The 9,132-nt window shown below is 42.7% G+C and overlaps 1 protein-coding gene and 1 pseudogene across 1 annotated transcript; both read left to right on the top strand.

Annotated features, from left to right (window-relative positions):
- Positions 1-1,181: 1,181 nt before the first annotated feature.
- On the top strand, positions 1,182-4,071 carry LOC119346987 (annotated as a pseudogene).
- A 2,509-nt stretch (positions 4,072-6,580) lies between these two features.
- LOC119346983 (alanine and glycine-rich protein-like) lies at positions 6,581-8,636 on the top strand. Its single transcript, XM_037616032.1, has 3 exons — positions 6,581-6,882; positions 6,971-7,922; positions 8,038-8,636. Exons 2-3 carry the CDS (start codon positions 7,818-7,820, stop codon positions 8,392-8,394), a joined length of 462 nt encoding a protein of 153 aa, XP_037471929.1. The 5' UTR covers positions 6,581-6,882; positions 6,971-7,817; the 3' UTR covers positions 8,395-8,636.
- Positions 8,637-9,132: the final 496 nt, after the last annotated feature.

Below are 9,132 nucleotides of genomic sequence, written 5' to 3'. Positions count from 1 at the left end.
TATGTTACTATCTTTATAGTGGAGAGTAACATATATATGGTAACATGCAACACTTCATTTATTAGGCTATAGACTCATCTTACCTTGATATGTGTGACGTTACTCATACTGGTAATAACTAGCTATGTTACCACATGCCTCTTTCTTCATTTATTGCTTGCCAAATCATCTATTTTATCTAGATATGTGTGATGTTACTACCTATGTTACTTCTATTGTGGGTAGTCTCAACCTCTCTTCCTCGGAGGCACACGCACCAAGCTGCAGATTTGCCTTGTTTTTTCACCCCTTCAATTGATTTGGCATCGCAGCTACTCCCAGAAATTTTGCTTTGGAAACTGTCCCACAAATGTGTGGGAACTAGTTCCATAGCCCAAAAGCAAATTTGGCATTAATATTTGGCATACACTATGGATCCCCACCGTAAATACATATTGGTGGGACAGTTTGGCCGAGCTCCATGGCGGCTTCCAACTGCAAAATTCAAAATTTGTGAAAATTCATATATTTACATTTCAAAATAATTGAAAAAATACAGATATAGATGAAAGCATAATGCACAAATGTGTAAATTTTCAGGACGAAATACGTTGAAATGAGGGATGTGCTAAAAAAACAAATATGGGCTTTTTAACACATGATACTATCCATCCTCCTAGACCATGGATTTGTCTTTTTCGTACAGGTCGCATTTCAACGTATTTCATCGTGAAATTTTACACATATACATTTCACATCCTTGTTAATTTACTTGTATATTTTTTTAAATGAAAATTTTGAATTTTTCAAAAAATCGGCCTACATGGAGGCTGAGATCCAAAATGCCTCTCTCATTATCAGCAGGATATATAGGGACATAAAACATTTCCTATTATTACAGCAAACACTGCAGTCCAAAACAGTTCACCTTGAAAGATTCAGTGTTGAGTAGGGAGATCCAGAGGCCGGACTATAAAAGGATTCAGAGGCCAGTAGATCCCCATTCTCATGAGAGAGTGATCCCACAACTGCAACAACATTCTATGGATAACTATGCTAGTGGTTATAGAATTGTGCTTACCCTTTTCTCTCCCTCTATAATTACATAAATATCGATGATAATCAGTTCTCCTGCATGTTCTCCAAAACAAAGAACCGTTCGCAAGCAGATGTGAATGCCATCATCTATTTAATTTGGAAAGTTCAAACTCGTGCTTTTATCCCTCAAAAAGCTTTGATTCGCTACAGCTGGGGGAATCAAGGATGGACGGAACGGGGACGTAGCGGATGACCACTACCACCGGTACATGGTACAGACAAAAATCACTAGTAATTGCCATGGTGCATTTTTTTTTGAACCCTGCCATGGTCATGGTGCATCTTAACCGTGCTTTCCCACGTATTCTGACACTGTTGTGAACAGGAAGATGTGGAGATCATTCATAGTTTGGGTGTCAACTCCTACAGATTCTCAATTTCATGGGCGAGAATCCTACCAAGTATGCTAATATATACAAGCACAAAGTTTTGAGGTTAATTAGTTGCTTAGCGAAAAAATGCCGCTGAATTGAATCTTTGTAGGAGGCCGGCTTGGAGGCGTTAATTCAGCTGGGATAGCTTTCTACGACCACCTGATCGCTGCACTCGTGCAGAAGGGTACTTAGTCTCAAACGCTACACCTCTGAAATATATAGGTTCCACTATGATCTTCATTCCTCAACGAAGAGCGATCTAAACGTACTGCCAAAAATGTCAACCAGGGATAGAGCCATTTGTGACACTGTATCACTTTGATCTGCCGCGCGAAATGGAGACCCAATACGGTGGTTGGTTGGGCGCCGGAATCCGGTACGTGCAACTCCTTTGTACTTTGTTTCTCTTGATGAAATCGGCAGAGCGCCTGCCTTCCATCGTCAAAAAAAAAAAAAAAAACCCAAGGGTTTTCCCAAGGAGGAGTTTGACTACTACGCGGATGTGTGCTTCAAGGCGTTTGGGGACCGGGTCAAGTTCTGGACGACGTTCAACGAGCCAAACCTGTTCGCCAAGCTCGCCTACATGGTGGGCAAGTACCCTCCGGCACGCTGCTCCGCGCCGTTCGGGACCTGTGAGAGCGGGAACTCTCATCGGGAACCCTACGTCGCGGCTCATAACATGCTGTTGTCACATGCAGCCGCCGTCCACAACTACAAGAAGAATTATCAGGTGAGTGAATCCCAACAAACTTGCTCTCTCGTGATCTCAAAAGTAGCGCCGCCTTGTTCTGATTGCATGTGTGTGTGTGCATTAGGCAACGCAAGGCGGATCCATCGGGATCGTGATTGCGATGAAATGGTATGAGCCGCTGACGAATACCACGGACGATATCCTGGCTGCACGACGTGCCTTGTCTTTTGAGGTAGATTGGTATGCCCTCTTATTTATTCACCTTTGCATGCAAGTGCAACAACTAGTATGAGAATGTTCATATCAACTTTACATATTTATGCTACAAAATGAAAACTATTAGTACTATGATATTTTTCAATGTTTATGTTTCTTCTTTAGGTTTTTGGAGCCGATATTCTTTGGTGATTATCCCAGAGAAATGCATGAGTTGTTAGCATCCAACTTACCAAAGTTCACCTCAGAAGAGAAGAGCTTACTGCAGAAGAACAAGGTGGATTTTATCGGCATAAACCATTACACGGCAATTTATGTCAAGGATTGCATCTCTTCTCCGTGCGACCTCAAGGCTTATGAGGGGAACGCACTGGTCCTAGCTACGGGTGAAAGAGATGGCGTGGCAATTGGGAAACCCGTAAGAACTGCTTTGATCAGTGTTGCCATCCTATACATACCCTTCTTCTCTTTGTCACATGTTCGTATGGTTGCAGACTGCATTCAATGGTTACTATGATGTTCCAGAGGGCATGGAGCATATCGTCAAGTATGTTAATCAGAGATACAAGAACACACCTGTCTATGTTACTGAAAATGGTGAGTGGCAATGGACTCACGAATTCACAATGCATTCTGTAAACTCGCTGATAATCGAGAAGCTTCTAGTAGCTTCTCATCTTCCTCCATACATTCACAATGATCATGTGTTATCTACTTATCTTACACTTTCTTTGTCAGGTTACTCGCAACACAGCAATAACACTATGGACGAATTGATGAATGACGGTGAAAGAGTGAACTACCTACAGGGTTATCTCACATGTCTCTCTTCAGCAGTCAGGTGATGTGCAACCCACTACTCGAATCTGGAACTTTGCCTGGTGCCAGGGTGTTTGCCGAATGCATTTTGTTGGGTACTAGAAAAACATGACCTTTGCTGAGTTCCACGAGGAAGTCACTAGGCAGAAAAACGAGACCCGGTAAATTGCACGTTTGTCGAGTTTCCGCCATGTGGCACTTAGCAAACACATGTTTGGTTCGAGTTCCTGCCACATGGCACTCGGGAAACACATTTTTCCCTTTTCCTTTTTTTTACTTCCTTCCTTTGTTTCATATCCTTTGTACATTATTTGTTTTATTTTTTGTCTTCTGCTCTATTTTTTCTACATTATTTGTTCTATCCTTTTTCATTTTATTTTTTCTGCATATATATTTTCTTTTATAGTCATTTTAGGCAAGCCCGTTCAAAGAGTATCTTAGGAAGCAGTCTAATTGTTTTCATTTGTCACACGCACTTGTAAAAATATGAAAACGAAATAAGAAGCTTTGTCTGCGCGCAACTCTGCGTTCTGAAAGTATTAACTCTTTCCTCACGCTTACAGGAAAGGAGCAAACGTGCGTGGCTACTTCGTATGGAGTATCATCGACAACTTCGAGTGGACTTCCGGTTTCACGGTAAAGTTCGGGCTGTATCATGTGGATTATGAAACGCAGAAGAAGACTCCAAAGATGTCGGCGAAGTGGTACCGTGACTTTCTCATGGGCTCTAGGCCGACCGACCAAGTGCAGACGCTAAGAGCAGATTCGTGATAGTTTCAGCCATTACTGTGAGATCCAGTTACCCGTAAAAAGAAACTGTAAGTCGTCTTCTCGGTTTTCTGCTTGCGTGATCCATGTACCATGTGTGTCGGTGTGTGAGTATGAGAGTTTTTAGGATTGTGTGATCCATGTTGCTTAGATAAAGATGAAAATGAGTGGTTCCCTTCCACCCTGCTGTACGGAACACAGACAGGGATAAGCCACATCCACACTGTGTGTGCGTAGCCAAATTGAGTTAATTACACGATAGTACCACATTTGGGGCGGTGGTGACGGATTGATACCACTTTTGATAATTTTTACATGCCAGTACCACGTTTGGGTCGAACCGTTGAAAATCGGACTAAACTTCGTATTTCTACGTATTGACGCTGGAACTGACCGCCCGGGCCTGCGCGTCAGCTGCCACGCTGGCGAAACGGCACCCGCCCGCTCGCTCGGTACGTGCGGCCCGGCTCGAACCGGACCGGCCCGCGCTCTGTCTCTCCCTCTCCTTTCCTCTCTTCCTCTATTCCTCGACGAACCCTAGCTCCCCGGTGCGTCTCTACGGCGATGGCGGCGGCGACCCGAGGCGGTGGTGGCGGCAGCGGCGGTGGCATCAACGGCGATGGCGGCGGCGCAAACATTCCCCTCTTCGGCAGTGGCGCGGCAGGAGGAATCGAGGGGAGAACTCCAATCGAGGGCGGCGACGGCTACTCGAACTCTGAGTATTCTAGTGACGACGACGAGTTCATGGAGCCCGCACTGTCCATGGAGCAGCGGGTACGGCTGGCGCAGCAATGGGTGGCGAACCCTAGCAATAGCCACGAGCTGACCCACGGGCTCGGCGGCGTCTTGTAAGTTTCTGTCTTTTTTTCTTCTCATTTTTTTCTAATTAGGGTTATAGTGTACTGATTAGGCAAATTGCATGTGAATTATAGTTTATATGAAGACCTATGGAATGTTAGGATCCATTTTGACAACAATGATCTGTTAGAGAAGAAGTTAAGCTGTTCAGATGTGACATATCTGAATATGGTTGCATTGATGGAACCACAAGGCTTTAGTATTGATGATTCACTGCTGTTTTACATGGAGACCCCACGAGAGCAGGGTTTGGAATTGGTTGATAGTAATGTTAAACTACAATTGATCAAGAGGCAGAATGAGGAGAGTTCGGTCCTTAATTTGCTATTTAGGGCTTGTCCACCAGCTGTCAGTGTAGCACAGAAGGGTTTTGTAGAGAAGCAAAATTTAGATCCAATTGTTTATTCCGAGCCTGTGGTTTATGATCTGGTTGATCCTCCTGTTTATGTTGTTGATCAGCAAGGTGTTGCTTATGAAGGTCAGAGTAGCTGCTCTCTTGCAGTTGTAGGCCCTGCTATTTTAACACAAGAGAGCAGGAGTGTTCTAAATCCAAAGTTAAAAGAAGTTGTGGAAGAAGAACAAGATGGCTATGATGGCAGTTATGCATCTTCATCTGAAGGGCAATATGACAGTGACACTAACCCTTATTATATGGGGGATTTAAGGCCTAACTATAATGAGGAAATGAATGATGCTGAAGACATGGAGATGGAAGAGGGAAACAGACAGAGAGAGGAAGAAGTACAAGAACAACATGAGGAAGAAACAGAGGATGAAGAATCAGAAGAAGAAACAGAGGAGGAAGAACAAGTGCATTATGAGGGTGACACAGAGGTAGAGGAATTATTTGATTCGGAAGATGATGACCCTATTGTTCCAGAAGAGGAAGAAAAAATATCTGTGCCAACAAAGAAGAAGTAGAAGCTGCAAGTAAGGAGGGGACCAACAACAAGGTCACATTCCAGTGTTTTAGAAGAAGTGCAACCTGATTGGAAACCATCATCAGATGAAGAAGATAATAGTTTACTGAAGGACACTGAAGATGATGGGTTTCAGCCACTAGCATTTGTGCTACCTCAAAGAAGGAAGAGCATGGCAAAGAAGAGGCCACCTAGAGTGTGGTACAATGAGCATTTGGAGCAACCACACCAACAACTACAACTGCATATGTGTTTCATAGATCAACATCAATTCAGATATGCTTTGTTGAGCTTGCACATCAGTTAGTGCAGAGACTTCAAGTATCACAGGAACTCAGATCAGAGGATCATTGTGCATTGCAAGAATTCACAATGCAAGTTCTGCATTGTGGCAGCTGTTATAAAAGGGGAAAACACTTTTGCAATTAAGAAAATGAGATTACAACACACTTGCCCTAGTTCTACTGAAACATCTAAGGTAAGTGTCAAGTGGCTTGCAAAGCAATATGAGCCACTATTCAGATCTGATGTCACTACTAGCATACATACACTTATTGATGCCTGCATGGAAAAGTATGGTGTGGATGTGCCCAAGGCTATGGCATATAGGGCAAAAAACCTAGCTGTTGAGGCTGTGTTGGGAGATCATAAGAAGCAATACCCAAGGCTGTGAGACTATGCTCAGACTATCATGGATACAAACCCTGGGAGTAGAGTTGTATTCATGACTGTAACTCCAATAGCCACTGAAAAAATACCACATCCAGGACCCAGATTCCATGCCATGTTTTACTGCATCAATGGAGAAAGGGAGGGATTTCTACAGGGGTGTAGACCATTCATTGCTTAGTTTATTTTAGCTTGTATACTACTTTGATGTTGTTAGTTCCAATAGCTTGCACATATAAATGCATTTAACATGTTATGTTTACTTCATGTTTTAGGTATTGATGGATGTTTTATCAAGCTGACCACTGGTGCACAAATCCTTGCTGTCACTGGTAGAGATGGCAATAACAACATATACCCACTGGCATTTGGCATTGTTGGACAAGAGGACAAAGCAAACTGGTGCTGGTTTCTACACCAACTGAAAATTTGTCTTGGAGGAGAAGTTGGAAAGCATGGTACATATACTATAATGTCTGACAGATAGAAGGTATATCTATCCACCTTGCATTTCCTGCTAAATATGTGTTTACATGCGTATTAGATAGTAGCTTAGCTACTTAAATTGTGTGCACCAGGGGCTACTGTATGCAGTGGATAGAGTTTTTCCTAACAGTCATCAAAGATTCTGCTTAAGACACATATATGCAAACTTCCAAAATGCTGGCTTTAGGCGGGGAAGACCTTAAGAAGTACATGGATAATGCCAGTTATGCATATAATGAACACAAATTTAATAAATCAATGGATGATCTCAAAGCTGAGAGTGAGGAAGCTTGGCAGTGGCTTAGTGCAATACCCAAGAAAACCTTGGCTAGGCATGCATTTGACACAAATAGCAAGACTGATTTGGTTGTCAATAATTTGTCTGAGGTGTTTAACAAGTACATCTGAGATCATAGGAAAAAACCAATAAGAACTATGTGTGATGGCATAAAGGATAAGCAGATGGTTAGGTGGCACAGGAATAGAGAGAGTGGAAAGGAAGCTAGATGGAAGATCACACCACATTACAGAGAGAAGTTGGAGATTGAAAAGGAAAGGGCCAGGTACTACAAACCCAATCAAGCAGGTGTTAACTTGTGGCAAGTAACTAGTGGGGAGCAAACACATGTTGTCAATTTGGAACTTCAAATCTGTGGTTGCAGAAAGTGGGACCTCAGTGGCATCCCACGTAACCATGTCATCTCAGCAATTAACAAGGCAAAAAGGTTTCCAGAGGACCATGTAAGCAAATTTTTCAAGAAACCATATTACTTGACAGCATATGAACCAATGATATATCATGTCCCTGGTGAGCATGACTAGACAAAGACCCCAAGTCCAGACATAGAACCACCAGCATTTAAAGTCAAGAAAGGAAGAAAGAAAGAGAAGAGGATAAAGGGAAAATTTGAAGTTTCAAAGCCAAAGTCCACCTCAAGAATGAGGACAATAACTTGTAGCAATTGTGGATTACAAGGGCATAAATACACAAGCTGCCTTAAACAGTTGAAACCTGAGTTGGCCTTAAGAAAGAACAAACATGTGGTAAGCCCCTTTGAACTAGTTCTTCACTTTGATGTTTATGTAAATTACCTTTGTCCCTTGTACATTTCTTACTTGTAGTATTATTAAGTGTGTTTCCTTTGAATTGTTTTTCAAGCCTGCTGCAAGGAATTCACAAGGAAGAGGTGTTGCTCCTACAGCTCCTGCAGCAACACCTAGAGCTGCTTCAGCAACACCTAGAGCTCCTACACCAACAACTAGAGCTCCTGCACAAACACCAAGAGCTGGAAGAATTGGAAGTGCTGCTGGTACAGGTGGTGGAAGTGGTGCTGGTAGAGGTGCTGGAAGGACTGGTGGTGGAAGAGGATTTGGAAGAGCATCTTCTAGTGCTCAATATTCTGCTGGGAGATGTGCTCATTCTTCAAGGCCTTTCTCTACCCCAAGGCAGTATGGTGCCTCAACTTCTAGTGCTCCTCCACCAACTGATGGCACACACATTGGATGGATGGCATGATTCAATGCTAGTAGAGGTGGCAGAAGGTGATGCAAACTTCTGCTGATGCTACAATGTACACCTACTATAATGTGGAATGTTATCTTTTGGTTTGATGTCACTCTAGTAACTTCTGTTGATGCTTTATTTTGGTTTGATGCCACTGCAGCAACTTGTGTTGATGATACATTGTGCTTTATTTTGCTTTGATGACACATCAGCAACTTGTAGTCATGCTACAATGTGTATTATTTAGAGTTTGATGCGAGTACAATGTGTTTTCTTTTGGGTTTGATGCCACTAAAGCAACTTGTGCTGATGCCAATGGATATCTTGATGGTTCTGGTTCTGTTGGGGATAACTTGATGGTTCATGGATTGATGCCACTTGGGTGGATAACTTGATGGTTTATGTTCATACTTTAATGTCATTGTTTTGCTATCTGGTCATGTCGATGAACCAACCACTACTAGGGAAAACCCTAGCAGTAGCGCTGGTTTTGTGCTCACTAGTAGCGTGTGTAGGCGTGCTACTAATAAGGCGCTACAGCTATTGCTTAGCAGTAACGCGTGCCTGCACGCGCTACTGCTAGGACAAATAGCTGCAACGTTTGTTCAATCCCACGCTACTGCTAATGTAACTACTGGCAGCGTGTTTTCTCTCCATCGCTACTAGTATTCTTTTTTATTTTTTTATTTTTAGTGTATTTATGCGCAATCGTACAAATATTGGTACAATACCAGTTATGAGGTTTACATC

Source organism: Triticum dicoccoides, unplaced genomic scaffold (assembly GCF_002162155.2).
Source record: "Triticum dicoccoides isolate Atlit2015 ecotype Zavitan unplaced genomic scaffold, WEW_v2.0 scaffold56577, whole genome shotgun sequence".
NCBI lineage: Eukaryota > Viridiplantae > Streptophyta > Magnoliopsida > Poales > Poaceae > Triticum > Triticum dicoccoides.
This window is presented reverse-complemented; position numbering and strand designations above follow the sequence as displayed.

Coding starts and splice junctions, on each gene's coding strand:
- LOC119346983 (XM_037616032.1), top strand. CDS start 7,818: ATGAGGACAATAACTTGTAGCAATTGTGGATTACAAGGGCATAAATAC. Junction 7,923..8,037: donor TAAGAAAGAACAAACATGTG/GTAAGCCCCTTT, acceptor TTGTTTTTCAAG/CCTGCTGCAAGGAATTCACA.